Source organism: Phytophthora cinnamomi, assembly GCF_018691715.1.
Source record: "Phytophthora cinnamomi strain GKB4 chromosome Unknown Contig30, whole genome shotgun sequence".
NCBI lineage: Eukaryota > Oomycota > Peronosporomycetes > Peronosporales > Peronosporaceae > Phytophthora > Phytophthora cinnamomi.
This window is the reverse complement of record NW_027150963.1, coordinates 349,739-373,359: the sequence shown is the minus strand read 5'-3', so window position 1 is coordinate 373,359 and position 23,621 is coordinate 349,739. Positions and strand designations below refer to the sequence as shown.

The 23,621-nt window shown below is 56.5% G+C and overlaps 9 protein-coding genes across 9 annotated transcripts; 5 read left to right on the top strand and 4 right to left on the bottom strand.

Moving 5' to 3' along the window:
- Nucleotides 1-1,307: 1,307 nt before the first annotated feature.
- On the bottom strand, nucleotides 1,308-2,234 carry IUM83_10280 (Mercaptopyruvate sulfurtransferase/thiosulfate sulfurtransferase; the record flags this gene model as incomplete). Its single annotated transcript, XM_067934773.1, has 1 exon — nucleotides 1,308-2,234. The coding sequence occupies one exon, from the start codon at nucleotides 2,232-2,234 to the stop codon at nucleotides 1,308-1,310; it is 927 nt and encodes a 308-aa protein (XP_067793211.1).
- Nucleotides 2,235-3,979: 1,745 nt separating this feature from the next.
- On the top strand, nucleotides 3,980-4,966 carry IUM83_10279 (GDP-L-fucose synthetase; the record flags this gene model as incomplete). Its single annotated transcript, XM_067934772.1, has 1 exon — nucleotides 3,980-4,966. The coding sequence occupies one exon, from the start codon at nucleotides 3,980-3,982 to the stop codon at nucleotides 4,964-4,966; it is 987 nt and encodes a 328-aa protein (XP_067793014.1).
- A 1,488-nt stretch (nucleotides 4,967-6,454) lies between these two features.
- Nucleotides 6,455-7,084, bottom strand: IUM83_10278 (Glutathione peroxidase; the record flags this gene model as incomplete). Its single annotated transcript, XM_067934771.1, has 1 exon — nucleotides 6,455-7,084. The coding sequence occupies one exon, from the start codon at nucleotides 7,082-7,084 to the stop codon at nucleotides 6,455-6,457; it is 630 nt and encodes a 209-aa protein (XP_067793116.1).
- A 157-nt stretch (nucleotides 7,085-7,241) lies between these two features.
- Nucleotides 7,242-10,992, top strand: IUM83_10277 (RNA-binding E3 ubiquitin-protein ligase MEX3C; the record flags this gene model as incomplete). The annotated part of the gene is made up of 4 exons (XM_067934770.1): nucleotides 7,242-8,760; nucleotides 8,831-8,892; nucleotides 8,963-9,027; nucleotides 9,105-10,992. The coding sequence occupies 4 exons, from the start codon at nucleotides 7,242-7,244 to the stop codon at nucleotides 10,990-10,992; spliced, it is 3,534 nt and encodes a 1,177-aa protein (XP_067793218.1).
- A 2,875-nt stretch (nucleotides 10,993-13,867) lies between these two features.
- IUM83_10276 (Phosphatidate cytidylyltransferase) lies at nucleotides 13,868-15,373 on the top strand (the record flags this gene model as incomplete). Its single annotated transcript, XM_067934769.1, has 2 exons — nucleotides 13,868-14,619; nucleotides 14,677-15,373. The coding sequence occupies 2 exons, from the start codon at nucleotides 13,868-13,870 to the stop codon at nucleotides 15,371-15,373; spliced, it is 1,449 nt and encodes a 482-aa protein (XP_067793115.1).
- A 420-nt stretch (nucleotides 15,374-15,793) lies between these two features.
- On the bottom strand, nucleotides 15,794-17,707 carry IUM83_10275 (dihydrodipicolinate reductase; the record flags this gene model as incomplete). The annotated part of the gene is made up of 1 exon (XM_067934768.1): nucleotides 15,794-17,707. One exon carries the CDS (start codon nucleotides 17,705-17,707, stop codon nucleotides 15,794-15,796), a length of 1,914 nt encoding a protein of 637 aa, XP_067793114.1.
- A 1,036-nt stretch (nucleotides 17,708-18,743) lies between these two features.
- Nucleotides 18,744-20,813, bottom strand: IUM83_10274 (Ubiquitin carboxyl-terminal hydrolase 19; the record flags this gene model as incomplete). The annotated part of the gene is made up of 4 exons (XM_067934767.1): nucleotides 18,744-19,899; nucleotides 19,969-20,413; nucleotides 20,502-20,568; nucleotides 20,757-20,813. 4 exons carry the CDS (start codon nucleotides 20,811-20,813, stop codon nucleotides 18,744-18,746), a joined length of 1,725 nt encoding a protein of 574 aa, XP_067793217.1.
- Nucleotides 20,814-20,932: 119 nt separating this feature from the next.
- Nucleotides 20,933-21,954, top strand: IUM83_10273 (putative COP9 signalosome complex subunit; the record flags this gene model as incomplete). The annotated part of the gene is made up of 5 exons (XM_067934766.1): nucleotides 20,933-21,186; nucleotides 21,251-21,352; nucleotides 21,425-21,501; nucleotides 21,599-21,709; nucleotides 21,785-21,954. 5 exons carry the CDS (start codon nucleotides 20,933-20,935, stop codon nucleotides 21,952-21,954), a joined length of 714 nt encoding a protein of 237 aa, XP_067793140.1.
- Nucleotides 21,955-22,081: 127 nt separating this feature from the next.
- Nucleotides 22,082-23,590, top strand: IUM83_10272 (COP9 signalosome complex subunit 8; the record flags this gene model as incomplete). The annotated part of the gene is made up of 3 exons (XM_067934765.1): nucleotides 22,082-22,727; nucleotides 22,798-22,916; nucleotides 22,985-23,590. The coding sequence occupies 3 exons, from the start codon at nucleotides 22,082-22,084 to the stop codon at nucleotides 23,588-23,590; spliced, it is 1,371 nt and encodes a 456-aa protein (XP_067793009.1).
- Nucleotides 23,591-23,621: the final 31 nt, after the last annotated feature.

The following is a 23,621-nucleotide window of genomic DNA, read 5'->3' as shown; positions in this document are numbered from 1 at the left end:
TCAGGGCTTTGCGTTGCTGAAGTTATTATAGTGTGCGTGCGTCGTGAACACGATGGACGAACGTTGTTTGAAGGCTAGTTTATCTCAACGCTGATGACACAAGGAATACAATATGTGGAGGAGGGCATTGGTCAGCTACACGTACAATAGGATCATGTGCTTTTCTTCGATCCGACCAAGACTACTACCGGTATCGGCATAAGCCTTGATGGATCACTCCGGTACAGTGGCCTGGAGCGGGTTTCGATGCGTTTTCGTGGATAAGCCCAATAAGCTGGTGCGTTTCGCCCAAGTTACCCACGCGGATCACCACACCTACGGTCATCGGTACTTCGTGGAGCTTTTGGACAGCCTTGCTGCCCACGACGATTCGAGCTCAGCTTCACTTTTGTAGTTCCGAGCAAGCAACGCTCGGTGTTTCAACGTCCTGTCGAATCCGAAGGATTCAAGTAGAATATTATCCAAGGTTCGTTGGCGTCAGCAGCAACAGGTACCTTAGGTTCGTGCTGGAAAACTGTGTAGTTGAGGTAATAACACTTGGATTGATTACAAGCTGTCAATCTACTAAAGGAGCGACATCGGAGGAGTAAGAAGAACAAGCAATACCTACGCTGACACGAAAAACGATCCGATGTGTAAGTTGTCAGATTGACTTTAAACGTTGTAGAGTCTTCTCAACGACCAACCTCCGACTAACTAACCAGTGTCCCGCATGGTGCTTTGAACACCGCCTTCTCTTTCTTCTTGGATTGCTTGTGAGCGCATGGAACGTGAATACAAAATCTTTTAGGTTTGTTGCTAACCGCCGACCTGTAGTACAGTATCATGTCCAACGACAAAAATCTACCAACTACTGATGAGAGTCATGCGTGTTTTCTCACCAAGACATTCGAATTATACAGTAGTCCTCTTTCTACCTTCGCCAAGGTTACAGTACTCTATTGCTTTCAGACGCATTTTTGTGAGCTCCTAGTTGACTTCAAACCCGCAAACATTCGGCAGCAAGCGACCCAGCAATGCTGTTGCTAGCAATCTTATCGAAGCTCTACAGTGCGCCTTTCTTGTGTTGAAGACGCCCCCCCCCCCCCCCCCCCCCCCCCGTGGAAATTCATAGCTACAGCGATTTTGACTGAATCGCGCGTATTTGGGTGACGTCGTGTAGCAAAGGACCACTAGTCCAGTAGCTTGTGACTGCTTGCCCATGCTTGTCAAGATTGCGATCTTCCAAGTTGAAGCGGACGGATATGCAAGAGCAGTATTAGCTGTATCGATGTATTGCTAGACTTGCACCCTAACCTCAACCATATTTACTTCTGCTGCTCCACCTGCGAGTCGTCCCGGTTTAAGTACTGCAACATGGAGTCTTCGTAGATCTTGACGTCCTTGAAACCCATCACCTGCTCTAGCGCAAACGCCGTGTGCGCAGCGCGGATGCCGCGTTGGCAGTAGGTGATCACGGGTTTGTCCTTGTCCAGGTGAAAGTGGTCCACGAAGACCTTGTCCAGCTCCTCCTTGCTCTTGAACTTGCCGTTCCGCGTGAAGTCAACACCCTCCATCCAGTTGAAGTTGAAGGCGCCAGGCACGTGTCCAGCTCGGGCGTTTCCGTTGGCGTCCTCCCCCCAGTACTCGCCGAGGGACCTCGCGTCCACAAACTGGGTGGACGCGTCGGCGATGCCGCTCTGCACGGCGTTGAAACCCACGAGTTTCTGGGTGTCCACCGGCTGCATCCAGATTGCCGCGGCAGAGGACGCCTCTCTGTCGTCAGCCGCGCCCATCTCCACCTCGTTGTCCTCCGCGACCCACTGCTTGACCCCTCCGTCTAGCACCTTCAGCTGCTCTACGGGGAATCCGTAGTGGCGGAACACCCACCACATCCGCGTGGCCTTGAGGCTCATCTCGTCGTCGTAGAACACGAGCGTCGCGTGCGCCGGCACCCGCAGCGCCCGCAGCACGTCGGCGAACAGCTCACGGCTCACGACGCCCGTGGCCTGCGGCGTCGAATCCTTGAGCAGCGACGCCGCCAGCGGCAGCGGCACGGCGTCCGGGACGTGGCCGCGCGGATAGGACGCCGGGTGGTTGCAGTCGAACAGCAGCAGCTCCGGCTCGCCCGACTGCTGCGCGTTGCGCACCCACGTGGCGTCCACCAGCGCGGAGAACTCCCGCGTGACTGAGGGAGAACGCAGGGAGAACGCGCAGCGGCGCAGGGGAGAACGGAGACGCAGCGACGACAGCATATCGGCAGAACGTAGGTAGAACGTGGACTGATAGGTTATTGATTTGCTTTTGGGTGGTGTGGTGCACATGAAATAATGGTGGATGGGGTGGGTAAAGTTGAAGTTGCAGTGCTCGAGTCACTGCTTCTTCCTTGTGGCCTCCGCCAGCACTGTGGACAGACCCGCACGAGCAACACTGCACAATTACGACTTGATCCTCGACCATCGGAACGTCTTCGAGCTCAACGGCAGCAGCGCTTGCTCCACTTCCCCCTGCAACAGTGAGTTGTCACGCTCGGGCTTCATTCTAAGATTGAGGTCAGCAACAGTGAGACTGGATTGCAGTGTGTCAAGTTCTGTCGCCATAGTAATATGAAGCTCTACAGCGGCTGTCACCTGTTCCCCGAGGCTCCACAACGGCATTATCACCTTCGGTATTTCTGCTGGCGTTTCCGGGTGCACCGGAACCACGCTTCAATCGGGCTTGTGAAGGTGACCGACCGCCTTCACGTCCACTGGGCGGGCCATCGTACAGGTAAACTCTCCGTCAGTGGTGCCCTCCTCCGTTTTCTGAAAGAGGGCATGTATTGCCATCGAATCACCTTTAACTCTGCCAAGCATTACGCCTCCCTTCCACACAGCCACGTCATCTTACTGCTGCTGAACGCCGCCGTGATGATAGTGATCTTTTAACTGAAGCACTTCAAGAAGTATGCGTAGAAGATGGACTTGTCAGTGCCTACGTCGCACACAAGGACACCAAAACATAGAGTCGATAGTGTTCGGTTATTAAATAACTAGGAATTCAATTCGCGCCTGGTGTTCCGCAAGAATGTAACAACCAAGTTGTTTTGCTTGATCAATGTCTGAAGTCTACATCAAGCTGTGCTTCCAAACCACCTAGGTGTACATTGAACTATGAATCGGCATTTGACTAATCAGATCAAAAGCATAATCTATTCTCCGCCGCTGCAAGAACTCCGGACTGAGCTCATCAGACATCAACTCGTATCTCTCCAACATTTCTGCTGCAGCATCGTCGTTTCCAGTTGCACCACTAAGCAACTTTTGACGCTTGAGTGGAACAGACGAACTCAAGAAGGTAACCCGCATCCGAAAGTGTCCATCACGCGTGGGTCCACTTCTCTCCTTCAAAATTTCTTTCATCGTCTTGAATCCATTGGCTGGGCAGGTAAGCACCATTCTGGCGATTTTGTTGTCCGTCTGAACCACAAGAAATACCAGTAGTCGTTCAAGTTAGTGAACAAACCCACAGGATCACAACGTCCTTCACTCTTCAAATCCGCCACAACCAACTCCAGGAGCAGTTGCCATCGTTCATTGTAGCTAGGACGATCCTTCTTTATTTCGATCACGAACCGAAGACCAGCGAAAGCATCGTCCATTCGGTTCGCCAGGTCGTCGATAATCATAATATCTGCTGTTCCCTTCACTTTGAAGGGAAGTCTGCTTCGATCATCACAGTCGAGTAAATCCCGCTTTCCAGCTACATCCTTCAGGAAATCCTTCTGCTTTCGTCTTGATATCAAAGCATCACGTAAGTGTTCCTCAACGTAATTCATGTACGCCTATCGTTGGTCTGTATGTTTATCAAGTACATGATAATAACGCCGTAGGAAGCTACTGTAGTTGCCTGACCAAGCTATAGCTCTATGACCACCACCACGATATTTTTCTTTTCGTTTGTGTATCGCACATAGCGTATCCTAACTTCAACTCGTGAAAGATCGCAAGTTTTGACAAGCATGGGTGAGCACCAACACGACATCACGACCACCTCCGAGCTACGGCGTGTCGTCCTCGTCACTGGTGGCACGGGCCTCGTCGGTCAAGCGCTGCAGGACGTCGTGGCAGCCCAAGCCTCGAGCCTGGACGAGTGGCACTTCGTGGGCTCCAAGGACGCCGACCTGCGCGACGCCAGCCAGACACAGGCGCTGTTCGAGCGAGTGCGCCCCACCCACGTGCTGCACTTGGCGGCGCTCGTGGGCGGCCTGTTCCGCAACTTAGCCAGGAAGGTGGACTTCTTCCGAGACAACATGGCCATCAACGACTCGGTGCTGCAGAGCTGCCAGCGCTTCGGCGTGCACAAGCTCGTGTCGTGCCTGTCCACGTGCGTCTTCCCGGCAGAGACGACCTACCCATTGGACGAGACCATGCTGCACAACGGCCGCGCGCACAGCTCCAACGAGGGCTACGCCATGGCCAAGAGGCTCATCGACACGCTCAACCGCTGCTACGCCGACCAGTTCGGCTGCCACTTCACGTCCGTCATCCCCACCAACATATACGGCCCACACGACAACTTCAACATCGACGACGGCCACGTGGTGCCCGGACTCATCCACAAGTGCTTTCTGGCCAAGAGAGACTCGACGCCGCTCGTGATCTGGGGTAGTGGCAAACCGCTGCGGCAGTTCATCTCGAGCCACGACGTTGCCAGGCTCATGCTGTGGGTGTTGAACCACTACGACAGTGTGGAGCCGCTCATCCTGTCGGTGGACGAGGAGGACGAGGTGTCGATTCGAGACGTCGCTCGCGAGGTCGCTGCAGCCATGGACTTCGAGGGGGAGATCGTCTTTGATGAGAATAAAGCAGACGGCCAGTTCAAGAAGACGGCTAGCAACGCCAAGCTCCGTCGACTGCTGCCGGATTTCCAGTTCATGTCGATCCGTCAAGGACTGAGAGACACTACGGCGTGGTTTGAAGCTAACTATGAGACTGCTCGTAAGTAGGAAAAAGTTGTGGGGACGCCTAGAGTCCTCGAAACTCTAATCGTGTTGCTTTCGATGCTGTCTGCCTTTCCTCCTGCAATTCTATTCATCGCTTAGCGCTTCCGAAGCTAAATTTTGTGTTGCATCTTGTTTTATTTCATCAGTAGCTGATAGCTGATAGCTGATAGATTGTTGTCGTTCTCCCGACCGTCATCTCCAGCTACTTTGATATCTACACAGCAGACATTTTTGCCCACATTGGACCGATCGTTGAACTGGTGTCGAGGCGAAAATAAAATTCGCCCGAGGCTGAGCGCGTCCAAGAATTTTACAGCTTTTAGGAAATTCCGGCCCCCTCTGCTTTTCATGACACTTATCGTTGCGGCCTTCGACTCATTGGGATTCTCATCTCCAGGGTATCACCGTCATGGCTATTAAAGGTCTCCACTTCTTTGTCGTTGGGACGAGCATTTTTAGCGAGACTAGCTCTTCAGCCATTCGATACGAGCGGTCACTCGAACACGGCTCCGTATCAGGGACGCTCGAAGTACAATAAATCTCACTCTTCTTGGTACGCCAAGTACGAAATGTATTGTGGCGGGAGACACGACCGTATTAAAAATTACTGATCTCGAGATTGTCCAAATCAGGGCAAGTCTCCGCGAGCGCACTTAGATCCAGCGTAGCTTGAGCTGTATAATCCTTGTGACAGTCCCTTTGAACTTCATTGCAAAGTGATAGCTCTTTTAGCCGCCAACAAGTCAAGCCGATTAGGTCTGTCGCCAACGCGCCACGTTCGACTATAACAAAGCTAAAAGTTAGAGCCTGGATGCGATCTCTTGGAAAGGATGAAGGACCTGGAGCATCTGGAACGAATTCACTAGTTCCTTCTTTCAATGAAGCCCATAACCAGGTACAACAGCGTCAACGGACTCAGGAGAAGCAGTAGGACAGTAGCGTGCTGGATAACGACCCGGGCTTGACACCGCAAGGACGGTTTCTTCAACACCAGGCAAAATGATTCGGAGTTGCTCTCCTGGATGCGAATACGTTAAGCATTATCTTCAGGTTCGCAGCAACTCTAGCCCAACGATCAGTTCGCTGCACAGGGTGAAATGACTACTATGCGGATATAGAGTAGACCTGTACTGAGTCGCGGGTGAAAGCGATGCATTAATACGTTGCTCGATCCAGCGACTTAGATCCTCGATCTCTAGATGTTGTGACGAGTATCATTAATGCCCATTTAGATTGCAGCGTCATTACTACAAACCTCATTCCTTTTCCAACGTTGCGAAGGGAAATACTATCTTTTAAGCAGATACTGTTGTGCTCCACAGGTGAGATTGAGCTTTCGCCTGCATATATATTACTTGAAGTATCGAGATATTTGGCTGAACAGATGAACGCAAAATAAGCGGCGAGAGGCAAGAGAAGATAGACCATGAGTAAACTTACACGTACAAAGTCCATCTGTATCCAACGCTTTCGAATCCCCACCCTACTCCATCACAACTCGTCGTGAGCGTCGTAGTCGCCATCCGTAGCGCCTCCATCGTCGAACTCGTCGACGTGCTGGCTGCTGTGCAGCGCCTGCACGATGTCGTTCTCGATCTCCAGCGGAGACGTCGAGGTGCCGTAGCGTTTGAACGGCTGGTGGTTGACCACCAGGAACTTGGTGAAGTTCCACTTGACGTCGTTGGTGAGGAAGCCGTCCAGTCGCCGCTTGAGGAAGCTGAACAGCGGGTGCGCCTGGTCCCCGTTCACGTCCACCTTGGCGAAGAGCGGGAACGTGACGTGGTATTTCTCCTGCGCGAACTTGAGGATCTCGTCGGCAGTGCCCGGCTCCTGGCCGCCGAACTGGTTGCACGGGAAGCCCAGCACCGTGAAGCCCTCGTCGTGGTACTTGTCCTGCAGCTCCTGCAGCTCGCGGTAGTTGCGGTCGGTGTAGCCGCAGTCGCTGGCCACGTTGACCACGAGGACGACGCGGAAGGCGCTGAACTCGCGCATGGACACCAGGCGGCCGCGCAGATCGGGCACCGAGAAGTCCAGGAACGACGTCGGCTGCGCATCCTCGGCCGCGCCCAGCAGCAGCGCCAGCGCCAGCGTCAGCAGCAGCAGCAGCGTCCGCATCCGCATCTTGCTTATCGGATCCCTTCGTGTGCGGGACACAACCTCTCTCCCATTGGCTGAAAACCCCTCTCGTCTGCTATTGGCTCAAAGAGAATCTAATTTTGGCGCGCCAAGGGAAGTTCCGGTTCAAACAGCGCGTCACTTCCCGCCGTCACTTGGGCCAATGGCGTCGCACGCTCAGGACGGCGCGGACGGCGCCACGCCGCGCTCCGTGCCGGCGCTGCTGCAGCCCAAGAAGCCGCGCAGCAGCCAGGACGTGCGCCGCAACCGCCTCAACATGGAGAAGATGATCATGAAGAACGTGGCCGGCTCGCGCATCGGCACCAAGAACCGCGCGCAGCAGATCGTCGAGGCGCTCAAGAAGAAGCGCCAGCAGCAGCAGCAGGAAGGAGACGCCTCCGCCTCCGCCTCTGGCGCGCCGGCCGACGACGCAGAGCGAGCGCCCAAGCGCAAGAAGGCGGAGCCGCCCAGCGACGCGGCCGCCAGGACCGCCGTGGCCGCGGGCATCCTGTCGCCCACGCGCCGCTCCAACGCGGCCACGCCGGGCTTCACGAGCCCCGCGAGGCGCCCCAGCTACCCACCGCACTTGAGGAGCCCCACGCCGCAGCTGCTGAGCCCTGCGCGCGCCAGGGGCGTGAACCCGCTGCACCTGGCCAGCCCCGTGCGGCCTCCCAGGAGCGCGGCGGCCGCGAGCCCCGCCAGGCCCAGACGCAGCGCCAACATGGCCAGCCCCCTGCGGCGCAGCGAGTTCCTGACCAGCCCACTGAGACACAGAGCCTCGGCGTCGCCCAAGCGGCCGCTGACGTTCGATGACACGACGGTGGCAGCCACAGGGGAGGCGCCACCCACGAGGATCAACGGACACCCGCCGCTGCTGGCGTCGGCGCTGGACCAGGTGGAGCTCGCTCCGCCGGCCAAGAGCAACAAGGTGGTGCGATCGGCCAAGTCGCCGTTCCAGTCGTTCCAGGCCAAGTTCAACAAGTCGCCGGCGAAGCCTGCGAGAGTCACTAGCAGTCCAGGAGCCGCACGCGCGGGGCCAGCACTGGTTATTCCACGCAGCGGGCCGACGCTGATGGATCTGACGCATTCAGAAGAAGCTGCACCAGTTGTAGCTCCGGGGACAGGCTACGCTACCCCCTCTACTTCGATGCAGTGCGCTGTGGCTACAAACCCGGCAGATGCGTCTTCAGGTTCAGCTGCGTCATCTACTTCGTCGGGCACTGGACCTGTTGCAGGTGGGGAGGGGTCAAGCGCCGCGCCAGCGTCGATCGTTCCCGCGGGTGTTCCCCCTCCTACGCCAACGCGAACTCCAAAAACACCGTCACAGCCGCCTAAGCCGGTGCGCAAGCTTTTCTCTTCCCGTGTCGTAGTCGCGCAGAAGTCGATTTGTTTTTCGACTGAAGGCGTAGCAACGGCGTTGGACGTGACTCCAGATGGCGAGATTGTGGTGGTGGGCTTTACGGACGGCTCGGTGCGGCTCTATGAGATGGATAGCAGTGTTCCGAGCGATCGTCACGGTTACCTCTTGGGCCACATTGACGAGCAGTCTTCTCAGGGCTCTTTTAACGTTCACCTGCGAGTGAAAATCTCCCCCGATGGCCGCTACGTGTTTGTGGGCTGCCGACACACGCAACCTCGTGTGATTATGAGTATTAACCTGGACCACTACAGAAGCGAGAAAGGTGCGTAACCTGCAGCATTTTTTCCCTCACATATGCCATGTGTACTTATCGTTGTGCTCTGCATGTGTAGATGGTGATGACGACGACTTCCAGCAATTCCAAAAGCACTTTCACAGCAGCAGCAGAGTTCGGGTTAGTTGAATTTCTGCTTTGCGCTTGACTTACCTCCACTGATGCCATATCATGCGTGTTGCTTTTATAGGGCTTTGCCGATGTGACCACGTACGTCCCACCTGCCGATCAAGTTCAGGAAACGAAAGACAAAAGGTGGGTTGACGTCAAGTTGTTCGCTCTATCAAAATTATATTCGCTAACTTTTTGTTACTGTAAAATCAAATGTTCAGATCGGCGTACTACATTCTAACTGGTCTTGGTGTTGGCACGTTGAATTTGTGGCGCTTTATTGAACCATACCAGCACCAGGAACCCATTTGGGAACATTTGCAACATTTCGGTGCTGGTGGTAACACGGCGATGACTGCAGCATTTCTGCCGTCAAGTCTGTCGCCTGGTGTGTTGGCGATTGCAGCGGCTTGTAAGGACAAAAATATGCGTGTATGGCCGCTGGAATTCCAAAAAGCGTCATCCAGCTCAGCCTCGGACAGCAATAATGACTCTGCTGCTGAAGGTGAAGATACGGACTTTCTCGGAGGGGTACACACCGTGAATACTCATTTCACCATTCAAAACACTCCAGACATTGGCAATGCTGCAATTCATGGTCAGCATGCGTACGGTATTTCACTTATGGGCGAAGCTTACCGGATCTGCTTACCTGATGCATCCACCATGAATGCCAAGTCCTGCGAACGGCTACCTCGCCAAGAGTTTGAGTTGGAGAAAATCGACGGCAATGGGAGCAGCAAGTCTCGTCGTTCCAACATCATGCTTGAGTCTCTAGCTGCTAGCGACGACGGAAAGGCTGTCGTTGCTGTGTCCACGGATGGCATCTTTTACTACTCAAATGACCTTCCTGCTGTGGGTTCTGACGACGTCGTAAACCTCCGCATCATTGGCAAAAATGCATCTGAGAATGCCCTTTATAAAGCACCCATGAAGGTGTACACCCCGGTGATCATTTCGAATGGCAAGAAAACCAAGTCGGAAGCTATGATGGCAGTAGTGACAAACCCAGGTGGCGAGGACAGCGATGAGGTGAATGGGTATATCAACGTCGATCCTACCGAGGGGTTTGCGGCTCGGTGGATGGTTCCTAGCCGTGGATCGAACTGCTGGGTGTGTGGAGTGCGCAATGTGAGACACTGGATTGGGCCACCAGAATCAAAGACGAAGAGCAAGGAGCCCACCCGTGCTCAACTCATGGCTGAGGAGAAAGAGCGGAAGAAGGTTCTACTTCGGCGAGAGCGAGCGTTGAAAAAAGCTCAGGATACCACTGCTCGACAGCGGAGCAGTAGTAACGGAGGTGACCCGGACACGCCCTCTAGTGCAAAAACCAGGACGCCTCGCGTTAAACCTTCTGCACCGAAGCAAAAAGACGTTCAGTCTGATGCTAGTGCAGATAGTGGCTCGGGGACACCTCGTTTACCCCCACCTGGCAAGAGACGACGGATAAGCCAAACTTCAGGCGCGGGTGATGACGATGACGATGAGGGCACGGGAAGTGATGATAATACGCCTTCTGTTGCCTCACTGATGAATGAGCTAGAGCACTTCAAGAAGCGCAATGCCGAGATCAAAACAGAGTGGCAGCGGCGACTTCTGGGCGAGCGGCAACTCCGTCGCAAGTGGAAGCAGCGCGAAGAAGAGTTCCTTGAGCAGCTAAACGACTCACTAACGAAGCTCGATGCCACAGAGGTGGAGGTGGGCAAGCTTCGGGTGTTGCTTCGCGATGCTGAAAAGCGATTTGCGTTCGAGAAGGCGCGTGCGGAACAAGAAAACTCGGTGAAGGTGCGCTACGATCAACTCTGCGAACAGATGAACGAGAAGATGGCCCTTGTGAGTGACCAGAAGCGTCTGCTGGAGCAGACAACTCGCAGTTTGCTGGCTGAAGTGGACCGTAACGTCCACGCCCTGAAGAATGCCGTGATACTCGAAAAGACCGAGTGCGTGGTGTGTAAGGACCAGCAAGCGGTGACTGCCGTCGTGCCGTGTGGTCATCTGTGCTTTTGCGAGCAGGATGCCGAAACGTACCGCCGCAACTGCACGTCGGAGTACCCCACGTGCCCCATTTGCCAGCAGGAAATCGTCTCGCTGCTGCGAATTTACACTTGAGATCAATAAGTTCATAGAAGGCAACATAACACTCTTTACAAGTAAAAAAAAAATATGGCTGTCCAAATGGGAACAACTGTTTACCGTCTCGAGCTATGCATGGCAGGTCATTTGCGTGCTGGCAATGCCACACACGAACCTAAGTTACGGTTTAGATATCGTTCGACACTCTCAATCATTGATAGTTAGCGACCACGCAACACAATGGTGTCAACTTTCTAACGCACCAACAGCGCGGCGTCGATCAAGCAACCGACAGCTTCAACGCCTTGCATTAAACTCCGTCGATCAGCACGTTTGTCGTCGCCCCTAGCCGACAGCTCGCGTCCAAGCGCTCTTAAAAACACTCAATTTTCCATCACCTCCGTCATATTACACCGTTCCTGGATACGAAGGAGAACAGAGCGTGGGTGAGCTTTTGTGTGGGCATCACGAATCTCCGTTGAGCGCTCGCAGTCCAACCTGAGCCAGTCCAAGGTATTATTTCTCACAGGCGTGTGCGTCGAGTTAACGCGTTGAAGTTGCGTCATGTCCGTGTTATTCGAGCTCATCTCCCTTTCTTTAGCGACTTGTTGCCCCAGTCAACTTTTGCGTGTGTGCTGGGACGTTGATCTCCATCCGATTAGGGTCGGGAGTACCGCCGCATCACGAAACACGACTCCGATAATTGATGCCGGTGTTGCATGAGCAGCGCAACAGCTCGCCATAACCACACTGCCTGGTCGAATCGGCTCAGCAGCCTTGAATGCTGTCGTGTTGCTTGGACGTCGCATACGCTGGCCTATGCAAATCCAGAATGCAGTCGTTCGAAACCCAAAGAAACGAGAGCCCTGTCGCCCTCGCAGAGCTCAGCTCGCGAACGGTTAGATTTCAATTTGCCCCATAGCCAGCAAATCGATTACCGGGTGGAGAGTTCCAGAAGCAATGGAAGCGCCGTTGCCGTCACCGAGCAGCACCAGTGACTATGTTCGTGTGGTGTCAACACCAACAGTTACTACGCCCACCGCACCACCAGCACCAGATGTGCACGCACCCGATCGTCCCCGGTGGGTGCTCTACGCCAACGTACTGGTGTCACTGCTCCAGCCTCTGCAGTACGGGTGGTCCACCACGCAACTGAATCTGACGACGTTCAACAACGAGGACGAATGCGACGCCAGACCGGTTGCACCCGGCACCTGTCTAATGTTCCCTGAGCACACAAAGGCTCAGTGGACCATTGCCGTTAGTGCCTGGATTGTCGGCGGCATGATCGGGGCCCTCGTGTGTGGACGCTTCTCCAACAAGTTCGGTCGCAAACGCATCATGATGTCCAATTGCTTATTCATGATCGCAGGTGCTGTGGTTCAAGCGAGCGCCTCGAGCGTGTGGATGTTTATCGGTGGACGAGTGATCTCGGGTATCGCGTCAGGTGGTGCCACAGCAGTCATCCCCGGTTTCATCAGTGAGATCTCGCCACCAAACCTCCGCAACAGCCTTGGAGTAGGCTTCCAGATCGCTATCACTGTCGGAAACCTCTTAGTGGCCATCACTTTCTTCTTCACCGACACAAGCAGCGGTTGGCGTTACATTGCAGGGTTCCCTGTTGTGTTGGCGTTGCTGTTCTTGGCGTTGGCGCCGTTTGTGATCGTGGAAAGCCCGGCGTGGCTACTGATGATGGAGAAGAACCAACTTGCTGAACGAGAGTTGGCGCGACTATTTGGTGAAGAAAATGTGTATCTTGCAAAGACGTGGATCAAACAGGACCACCCGGCACCTCGCGTCGCCTCGGCCAGTGAATATATTCCAGCGCAACAAAACACCACACCAACCTACGAAGTCAAGCCGTGCAACTTCGCCAAGTTATTCTCACCGTTGCTTATTCGGCAGCTATTGACGGCCATTGGCGTAGCTGGCGCCCAGCAGCTCACGGGTATCAACGCAGTGTTTTTCTACTCGTCCACCCTCTTTGAGCAGGCTGGCATCTCGGACGATCGCATCGGTATCGTGGCCGTCAATTTTGTTAACGTATTACCAACCATGTTCTGTGGAATGCTAGCGGCGCGTCTGGGCAATCGCAAGCTCATCTTGTACGGGTTGACGGGAATGTTCTTCAGTGCGGTGGGTATCACGGTATCGCTTGTTGCTAGTCTGCCGGCGCTTGCCATAGTGTTCACAGCATGCTACGTGACTACGTTCGGCTCGAGTCTCGGGTCTCTGGCGTGGGTGGTCATGGCCGATCTCTTCCCGGACGACGTGCGCGCAATGGGCAACTCGGTTTGCGTGGGTTGCAGTTGGCTGTCTAACCTTGCGGTGGGTCTCGGCTATCCGTACATTGCTGCTGCGTTGGTCAACTTCAGTTTCACCCCGTTCATGTGCACTGTTGCGCTTTCCTTCCTCTTTGTGTACACGGTCGTCCCGGACACGTCGGGCAAGACGATGCAGGAGATCCAAGACGAGTTCAACACGAGGAGGCTGTCCAAGAAGTAATTAGGAGCGCTGAGCTGGCCAGCAAGTGGCGTGTAGTATTACAATGAAGGTTTGAAGGTCAATAGTGTAGTTTCCCACAGAAGGCAAGTTGAAGTTGTAAAGTTGCGTGTCAGCTGCGGAACAGTTGCTTTAACCTTTTGAACCTGATTCCCCTGTCATATCGATCTGATACTCGTGACTCGCATGCCTCTATCCTCTTATTTACCAGCTGGCCCAATAGAGCACTGGCTCGACTTTCTGACTCACGATCACTTGCGTTCAGTATTGGCAAAATATTTGAGCCTTTGGTTCGCCTTTCCTGAGCAGCTCCGCAGCTCCTTGCGCTGCATCATGTGCACGAGTGCGTGCAGCCCGCGCGCGAGCACAAGCGCTTCGCCCCCCCCCACTCAGTCCCCCGGCCATGAGCATGCTTGAGCTGCGCCCGCTGGGGTCGCACCCTGTCCTGGGTGACGGCGGCGGCATGTTCTCCGTCCCGAGCTTCCCGTCCGACGCGCATCCGGACCCCGAGCTGGGCGACGACAGCCCCGCGATCCTGCGCCCGTCGTCCGTCGCGATGCTGCGTGGCCAGCGCAACTCCGAAGACATCGTGCAGCCCTCGTGGTACGACGAGGAGGCCACGACCAAGCGGCTGAGCAGCTGCCAAGTGATCCGCCTGTGTCTCGACTCGCTGCTGCTGCTGGCTGTCGCTGCGGGCATCGTGCTGGCCGCCTACGTACCCGTGGACATCGAGCACGGCGTGCGTCATGGCGGGGCGCTGCCCTACGTCTACGCGGTGTTCGTGGCCGTTGCGGGCTACGAGTTCGCGTGGCTGGCGTACCGCGTGCGCCTGAGACTCTTCATGCCGTTCAAGTTGCACGAGAAGCAGACGTCGAGGGAGATGTACAGACAGATCATCGCCTACGCGGTGGACGAGGAGACGTGCGCAGTTACGCCGATGGCCGAGAGAATGTGCTGCGGTAGTGCAGGGCTTGCGGCTTTTGTGATCTCGACGCTGACTGCGGGTGCTGCAGTGGGCCTGTGCTTTGTGCCGGGGATCACCCAGATGCCCATGATTTACGTCGGCGTCAGCACCTTCGCGGGCGTATTTTCGTCGCTGCTGGTGCCGAATGTTCCCACAGCAGTGTGTGTGCTGGTTCGGTACACGTACTTCTTCCTGTCGTCGCTGAACGTGATCCTACGCAGTGCTAGGAACAACTCGAGCGTTGCCGGTGTGAGTGGGAATGGAAGTGGCTCAATCGACGATTACGGTGAGGAGTTAGACAGCCGACGAGCGATGGACAAATATCTGGCAGTGGTGGTGGAATCCTACTCGCTGCTGTTGCTCGGCGTCTGCGTGTTGCTAGTGACGCGTGCCGTGACCAGTAAGGACTCAGTGGAGTCGGCCCTCATGATGGTGCTGGATGTCGCTGGACTGCTATACCTTAGTTGTGCTGCTGCCGTTTTGGAGCTGTTCGAGCAGTCGACGCGAGTCCGTGCAAGCGGTGCACTAGCAGGGTTCTTCGTCATTGTGTGGAGCTCCGAGCTAGGAGCACTAATTACCGAGCGCTTACTAAAGACATTGCAGTTCCCGTGGATGCATCCGCTCTCGAAGCACGTGTCGTCACAGCAGAACATCGAGAAGTTACTCGGAGAGATTGGCTTCGCTGTCGGTGCGACGTTCGCTGCCGCCAATTTCATCGAGTTCGACATGAACACGGACTTCGTGGCGCTAGTGAGTGCAGGCGCTGTGGTGTGCGCGCACGTAGCCAAGCTTTTCCTCGTGAGTCTAAAGAAGATTGCCAAGATCTCCAAAACTGGATCGTATCTCCGCGTTGGTGGTGGCGTTCTCGACCGCCTCGACACGCTGCTCTTTATGGCCGTAGTGTTTGCCCCGTTCTTCCAGCGTGCTGTTTACAACCAGCCGCAGTGGTGATCGGCTTGATACTCAAGCGACAAACCCGAAGAATGTATTTAACGTTAATGAAACTAGTGGTCGTTTTTTATCATTGTGAGGACCAAGCTTAGTTCTTCAGCACTCGGAAGCGCGTGGCAAACATTTGCGAGCGATAGAGCAATCGGGAAGGGGTTGGCATAACATTCGTGGATGCCACACACAGCAAAGGTAAACTTGTACACTGCCGGACAAGGCATGATGATCGGTGGTTGAATCGAAAGCATTGTTTGGCTTTCACACTGGACAGCCAACGCCACAAAGCTCATAACGTACAGCAGTAGAACAAATTTATTGAATGGCACGAAGTTTTGTCGTCGCCAATGCGGAGCTAATGGCACCGCACACTGCAATAGAAGAATACGAGCATGGGCTAGAGTACACTCGACTCACACGAGCTGTTTAGTCCGAGTGCAGTCCGAGAGGCAGGGAAGGAGCCTGCGTGGCGACACGAACGGCGCCGATGGCGAACACCTCGCGGCGAGTGGCCTGGTGGACGATCTCAATGCGCTCACCAGGGCCAGCGAACAGAACGGTGTGCTGGCCGACCTCGTCGCCGAGGCGGAGAGAGTGGGTCGGGGCCTGGCCCGTCTCGCCCAGGCAGGGAGCGCCCGTGGCGGCAAGCGACTTGACCAGGGTCTTGGCCGTGCCGCTGGGGGCATCCAGCTTCTTGGTGTGGTGGATCTCCGTCACCTCCACGTTCCAGCCCTCAGCAGGCAGCTTGAAAGCAGCGGCCTTGATGAGCTCCGACACAAGTGGCACACCCACCGAGAAGTTCGAGCGAAGCGCCACAGGGGCCAGCTTCGAGTAGGCCTCCAGGTCCTCCATGGGTAGAGCACCTGTGGTGCCGACGACCAGAGCGGGCAGCTTGCTGATCTTGCCGGCGTCCTTCTGCTCGCGCAGGTACGAGATCACCTTCTTGGTGCCAGCGGGCAGCGTCACGTCAATGACGACGTCCACGTTGTTGAGGTCCGGAGCCTGGACGCCAGTCTCGAAGCGAGTGACAATGGGGCCAGCGAAGCTGGCGCTGTGGTCCGTAAGCTTGTTCAGCTCGCCAACGATGAGCGAGCCGAGGCGGCCGTCGTGGCCGTGCACAGCCACACGCACGCCCTTACCCTCGCTGGTGGGCGTGGCAGCCGCAGCGGCAGCAGACTTCTGCTGGGCAGCGAACACTTCCTGGTACTCTCGGATGGCATCCGAGAGACGGCGGGCACCGAGCTGCATGTCGTGGAAGTCGTACCACGAGAAGCTCAGACGCAGGAAGTTCTTCATGTTGCTGCTGAACGAGGCACCCGGCAGGAACATGACCTTGTGCTTCTGGGCGATCGGCAGCAGGTCGTTGGCGTTCATGCCCTCCGGCAGACGCACAAGCACGAAGTAGCCGCCATCCGGAACCTCGAAGGTCACGCCCTCCGGGAGATGAGCCTTCAGCTCCTGCATGAGAGCGTCGGCGCGCTCCCACAGCGTCTGAACCGTAGTGTCGAGGTGTTGCTGCTGCAGGCCAGAGGAGATGGCCGAGTGCACGATGCCCGAAATCACGGGGTTGATGCCACCGCTCGAGTCAAGCTGCCCGCAAGCCTCGATCTTGCTCAGCAGCTTGTGCGAGCCCTGGATCCAGCCCAGACGGAGGGCGGGCGCCAGAATCTTGGAGAAACTGCCCAGGGCGAGCACAGTGTCGTGCTCGTCGAAGGTGAACATCGGCGGCGGCGGGGTCACGTGCGGGAAGGACAGCAGCTGGTACACCTCGTCGGCGAGGATGATGAAGCCGTACTTGACGCTGAGGTCCACGAGGCGCTTGCGCTTCTCGGCCGAGAGCGTGCGACCCGTGGGGTTGTGGCACGTGGGGATGGTGTAGAGCATCTTGGGCACGATGCCGCGCTGCAGCAGGCGCTCGAGCTCGTCGATGTCCAGGCCGTCCTCCTCCATGCGGATCTGGCGCACGTTGATCTTGAAGTCCTTCATGATGCTGAGCGCCAGGAAGTAGGACGGCTCCTCCATGAAGACGAGGTCGCCCGACTGCAGGAACAGCGAGCAGATGAGCGACAGGCCGCCCGTCACGCCGTTGGTCACGAAGAGCTTCTCCGGGTCCACCTCGTGCTGGTAGCCCTTGGTCAGGAACTCGGCCAGCGTCTTGCGGAACTTGGGGTAGCCCTTGATCACGCCGTACTGCAGGAACATGGGGTCCGTCTCGCCGAACTTGAGCGTCGCGGCCTCGCGGATCTTGTCTAGCGGCAGCATGGAGGGCGCCGGCTGGCCCACCTTGAAGTTGATCATCTCGTCCGCCTTGGGCACGTCGTACTGGCCGTAGTCACCCATGTTGCGTCTCGTTCTCTTGGCTCGGTCTTGCTGCGCAGATGTCTAAAGAGGAAGTGACGGATGCGGCTGAGGAGACGTTCAAGTACGTAAGCGCCTGGTTGGCTACGCTGCGAGGCGCCTGGACTAGGACGCGCAAATAAGGTGTCGGAGCCCATCCCCCGTGATCACACCCATACCGATTGCAAGTGTAAATTCCGACGGCGGCTGTTAAAGAGCTTAAACTAGGAAACAAACGCCCACTAAGGTAGGACGGGAGCTGCTATGCAGAGCCGTGCGCAATCGCGCCTGAACACGGGATTGGCTGCGCTCCTCATCCCCGGACGGGATTGGATGAGCATCAAGCATGCACTGCAACTTGTCCGGCTGCACCAGTCAACACTACGCGGGAGTTGTCATGCAGCGGGCGTCAAAGTAGGCGAGACGTGACGCGGACGCATGGAGATCATGGCAGTTGCCCTGACGTGGGAGCCCTTTTTGGTGCTTGGACGGATACTTGGGGAGACGTGCTTATGTGACTGAGTTGGTTGATCGACGCCCTGATCGAATATGAAAGTTGACAGTAGTGCTATTACGTGTTCACTGCCGGCGGCGTGTTCTTACACGTATCAACTATTGAGAGTGTCGACGACCTCTTTGCCATGCCGTATCCCTCGATGCAATTGTGGGCCCTGTTAGCTTACACTGGATCGACACGGCAGCGTTTGAAGTCGCACAAACTGCACGGAGTTCGTCAGCATGTTTTGCGATCTCATACTGTACGGCGAAATCGTGACCGTTTCAACATTGCCGAAGCGATACCATGCCCCGGAGGAGGTTCGCCGTCTCATGTAGAAGCTACGTTCCGTCGTTAGATGGCCGTCCTCAACATGCGCCAGCATTGCACTCACCGCTGCTCAAACGCATTGGTACACTGAGCAGCTCTACTGCACTGAGTGAAGAAGTGCCAAAGCTCAAGTTCCACTGATAACATGCCCGAGTACATGTACTACATTATTGGTTGGTATGCGTCGACAAGTGATGAAACACGACAAGCTCTTCACATGACAATGCATCCCTTCTCGCCGTCCTGCAGATCATCGCCGTCTTCGTCATCATCGTCGTCGTCGTCGCCACCCTTGGCCTTACTCTCCTTCGCCTTTTCGGTGGCTCCCTCGGCCCCGTCGCCTTCACCACCCTCGGCAATCGTCTCGGCCCCCGCCTGCTGCTTCTTAATCACCTTACGCAACCGCTCCACATCGTGCATGGTGAGCACGGTGCTGTTGCGGATCACGAGTTCGTCGTCGAATCCGAACGTCTTGCACTTTAGCTCCACCTTGCGCTGCTCGCCATCGTGTTCGTCCAAGCCCAGTAACTCGCCCATTGTGTTCTGCATGAACAGTGGCTGGTTACTGACAATCTCAATCTGCGCGTTCAGAGCTCGAGTCAGCCACGCCAGCTCAGTGACATCGGGTACGCTCGGATCACCCTTGCGGAACACCACTGCCGAAGGGTAGAGAGCTTCTCCCTTGACCTTGGCAATAGGCAACGAGTGCTTTGCGATGGTGTCCAGGTCATCGAACGGCACAGATGTCTGCGGGCCGTAGAGGATCGACATCTCCTTCGCACCCCACGTGATCTTTTGCTCGCCAGCGCTGCTAGCAGCGTCTCCGGGGGGAGTGCAGCTGACCTTGTGGTCCTTCCAGTGCCCTCGCTGGCATTGTGCGTCGCAGTAGAAGGTGCATTTGCAGCGCGTGCAGCGCTTGAGTTCCTTGCCGGCGGCAGCACGCTTGTCGCACTTGGCACAACGACGCAGCTCTGGGTTTTCCATAAGTGCAAGCTGCTCGCCAGGAGGCAACACGCGGCGCTCCAGATCAGCGCGCGTGTAAAACAGCGCCAAACCGCGAATATGATCGCCGCCCTCACCGTTTGGTCCACTGCCCGTGTGCGTGCTGATGACGGACGAGAAGACAGTGCCTCGGCCAACCTGGTGACGAGCATCCATCCTCAATTCTTCCTCCCCCACGGCGTCTACCTGGATGGCTTGGCGCTCGGCAAGGCGGTTCCACGGCTCCAGCTTGGCGTATGTAGTACAGGCCGAATAGAAGGCGGACAGTGCCTCGGTCGACACACCAGCACCCGAAATCAGCCCAGGACGCTCGCTCACCTCCGCCACGGACGCAAGGTCCTTCCGGATCAAGTGCTGCGAGAGCTCCCTAATCAATTAATAAAGCCCAGCATCAATATAAAACGTCATCAACCTGCAAACAACACCGAAAACGTACTGAATGTAAGCGTCAATGCCGTCGGACTCGGAGAGGTACGAGCACTCGATACCCAGCGCCGAGTAGCTCTTCCGCAGCTGTCCGACGAAGTGCTTGTCTGGGAACACAACCTTGTCAGGGCGGTGCTGGGGCGTGCTGGTGGGCGGGTCCAGCATGGCCTGCAGCGTGAGCTCCAGCACCGTCTGGGGCGATGGGTACACCTCCGGCGGGTCGCAGATCTTCTTGGACACCACCTGCCCCAGTGGGTACAGGTTGTTCACCAGGACGCAGTACGGGCGGCAGGGCACGGCGTCGTGTCCTTCCTCGGCGCCGGAGCTCGACGCCGACCAGACTCGGAGCTGGCGAACCACCACCTGCCACACCTCCAACTGCTTCTTCTCCAGCTTGCGGTAGCGCTCCACCTGCTTGGGCGTGAGCAGCATCTCCGTGCTGATCACAATGTCGGCTAGCAACAGCAACAGCAACAGCAACAGCAACATGGGTACAGTCAGCCGCAATGATACATGGCTACATTGCGCGCGTCGGGCACAAACCATCGCCTTCCACCTCGAACTGCGTGGGCACGCGGGGCACATCTTCACCGTCGGAGTCTGAGTCGTCCTTCACACGCAGTGGCAGCGGCAGGGAGGGCACAAGGCCGTCAAAAAGGAGGGAAATAGGTCAGTATCTGGGTAGTCGAGGGGGGGGGGGGTCATCCTTTCCAACGATCTACGTCGCCCCGGACGGCTGGAATGGCACGACCAGCACCGCCAGACGACGCGTAAGACGACGGGAAAGCTGACGCGTACCTGGAAGTTGTTCCACTTCTCGTACTTCTTGGTCAGGAACTGCTCGGACGTTGCCATCGTCGCGGCTCGCGGTCTCTTCCAGAAAGAAGAAGAATTGGATAAAGGGACTAAAATGTATCCATAACAGACTATTTCTGAGTTGCAGAATCAGATTTCATCAGATTTGTGCAGCCTTCATGATCGCGGTGCCGTCACTTTGCATCATGGAGAACCTGGTGTTGACGCTGCAGACGCAGCGCGAGGAGCTGCTGGCCGCCCACGCCGCCGCCAGCGACCGTGAGACCTCGCAGCAGCTGGTGCAGCAGCTCAAGGTGCTGTCGGAGGAGCTGGAGCTCGTGGCGGCCGCCTCCACGGCCGCGCCGCTCGCCGCCGCGCTGACGCCCGACTTCTATGCGAGCTACCTGCTCACGGTGCTACTGGCGAGGAACCTGTGCGTGCAACGTGGCTACATATTGGCAGTCCGGTTAGACTGATAGGGATGGCTACACTTGCAGGAACGACGCGCGGTTCGTGTGGAAGCGCATCGCGCCCGAGATCAAGCAGAGCTCCGAGGAGCTCCGCGCCGTGTGGGAGATCGGCAAGGCGCTGTGGCAGCGGTGAGTCTATCCGAGATGCAGCCAACTGGCGTTGAAGTTGCTGATCTATTATGGCTACATTTGGGGGCACAGGAACCTGGCTGCAGCCTACGCCGCGATGGACTACGACTGGTCTCCGTCGCTGCAGGGGCTGATCGAAACTCTGAAGAGTGCGTGGACCTTTTCTTCTAGTTGTTGTGGTGCTAGAGGAGACTGCTGACCTAGATGTTCTTTGCTGTCACGCTGTTGGTGGCGGCTGCTGTTTAGCTGCCACGCGAGAGGGCACTGCAGCGCTGCTAAGTCTCGCGTACTCGACGATCTCGGTCAGCGACGCGGCGTTGGCGCTAGGCTTCGCGAGGCACGAGGACGCGATGCAATGTAAGTGCACGTAGCAATAGCAATGGACATGGGTGCATGGAGTGTTCATGCTGCGGTGCTACTTGATCATGGCAGACTGTTCGTCGCTGAACTGGGAGGTGTCGGCGGTGGACCAGCTGGTCCTGCCCAAGCCGCTGGGCAACGTGCGACGCGGACCCTCCACGGTAGTGGACCTCGACCAGCTCGACACGCTGTCTAAGTCGGTACTGCATCTGGAACAGAACACGGTGTTCAAGCTGCCGTGAGGTAGGAAGCGCCGTCCCCTGACGTCGTGGCAGCTATTCCGGTGTCCGATGGCCGGTCAATATAAATCGTCGCCTGCCGATCTTTCAGACAACCTTTCGCTGATCCGTTGCTTTAGATACGCCGCCGATGGAGACGCGCAAGTCTGTGCGTCGCAGGACTGCGGGGCTCAAGGCGGCGGCAGCGCGCGGCGTGGCCAGCGACGCCGAGTCTACCGTCAGCACGCGCAGTAGCAATAGCAGCAAGAGCAACAGCAGCAGCACGTCGCGGAGGCAGAACCAGCGACAGCTCAAGACCGAGCGGCTCAGCAGTCGTGGCAATGGTAGTGCGGGTGCCACAGCAGGAGGCCAGGAGCAGGTTGAAGGCGAGGAAGATGCAGGCGATCAGTTGCGGTCCCTGGCGGCCAGGCTGGGGGCAATTTTGGAGACTACGGAGGTGCAGCTGACCATGATCTTGCTTATTGCGCTGGACGTCTGCTGCACCGTGTTGGAAATGCATCTGCACGACCAGCAACAGTTGGCAGCGGCGTTGCAACAGCTTAATGGTCGTGGTGAGGAAGGCAGTGCGAGTTTGAACGTGGTCGGAACGGTGCTGGTGAGGATCGCGACTCGACTGGTGCAGTCCTTCACAGGTTTCACGCTGTTCCTCTTCTTGACCGAGCTGGCCATCATGCTTGCGGCCTTCCGGCGCCAGTTCTTCGCGCACGCAGGATACGTGCTGGATATGCTGGTTGTCGGTATGTCTTTGGCGATGGAAGTCTACGCGTCATCGAAAGGTGCGCGAGCTTGCAGCGGCATTGCTGAAATTTGTTGGAGATCTCATCTTCGTTTTGTGTGTCGATGCAGCCGTGCGGTTACTAGGGATTCTGCGCGTGTGGCGCGTGCTGCGTTTGATCCGGAGACTCGTCGACCAGGAACGCGCTGCGCACAACGCCACTCGTCTCCAGCTCGAGCAGGAGCAACTGGTACGTTCTTCGAGCGTTATAGCTGTGGTGGATACGCTGAACTCGCACTGAACGTGAACGTCTTGCAGAAACTTCTCCATGTTCGGATGCAGAAGGACGCCGCGCACGAATCACTCAAGCGAGAGTATGAATCACGGTCCGGTCTTGAGCAGCTTTTGCGCAGCTACAAGGATGAGATCGTGACTCTCAAGGAAGCACTGCAGATCGCTGCGCAGGCCGTGGCCGAGGCAACGATGAGCGAAAGTGTCTCGGTCAATCCGAGTGAGTTTGCTGAGGATGCAGCCGCTGAGAGCTCGGTCGGTTCATATTTTGTCGCGGCAGGCACCGAAGGATATCAGTACCAGGAAGATGCCTACGCGACCTACCCACAAGCTGAGGCGGGTGCAAACTACTGGGGAGTGGAACGCGCATACCAGCACGAGGACGAGGCTGCCGCGCATTCTGCGGAGACAACCGCAGAACCTTGGACAAGAGGGGACAGCGGATATCAAGTCCAGGACGCAGCTGCGGTGCATCCGGCAGCGCTGCACGAGTTAGAAGAAGAGCACTGGCAAGAAGGCGTGGATCATCACCTAGAAACGGCTGCTCCCCAGGTTGCAGTACACCCGGCGGAGATGCTTGAGCACGGGAAGGAGAGCGAGAGGGAGGAGTTTGAAGATGCCGTTGATGAATAGCACGGAGAGCTCAATCTAGCATCCTATTAGC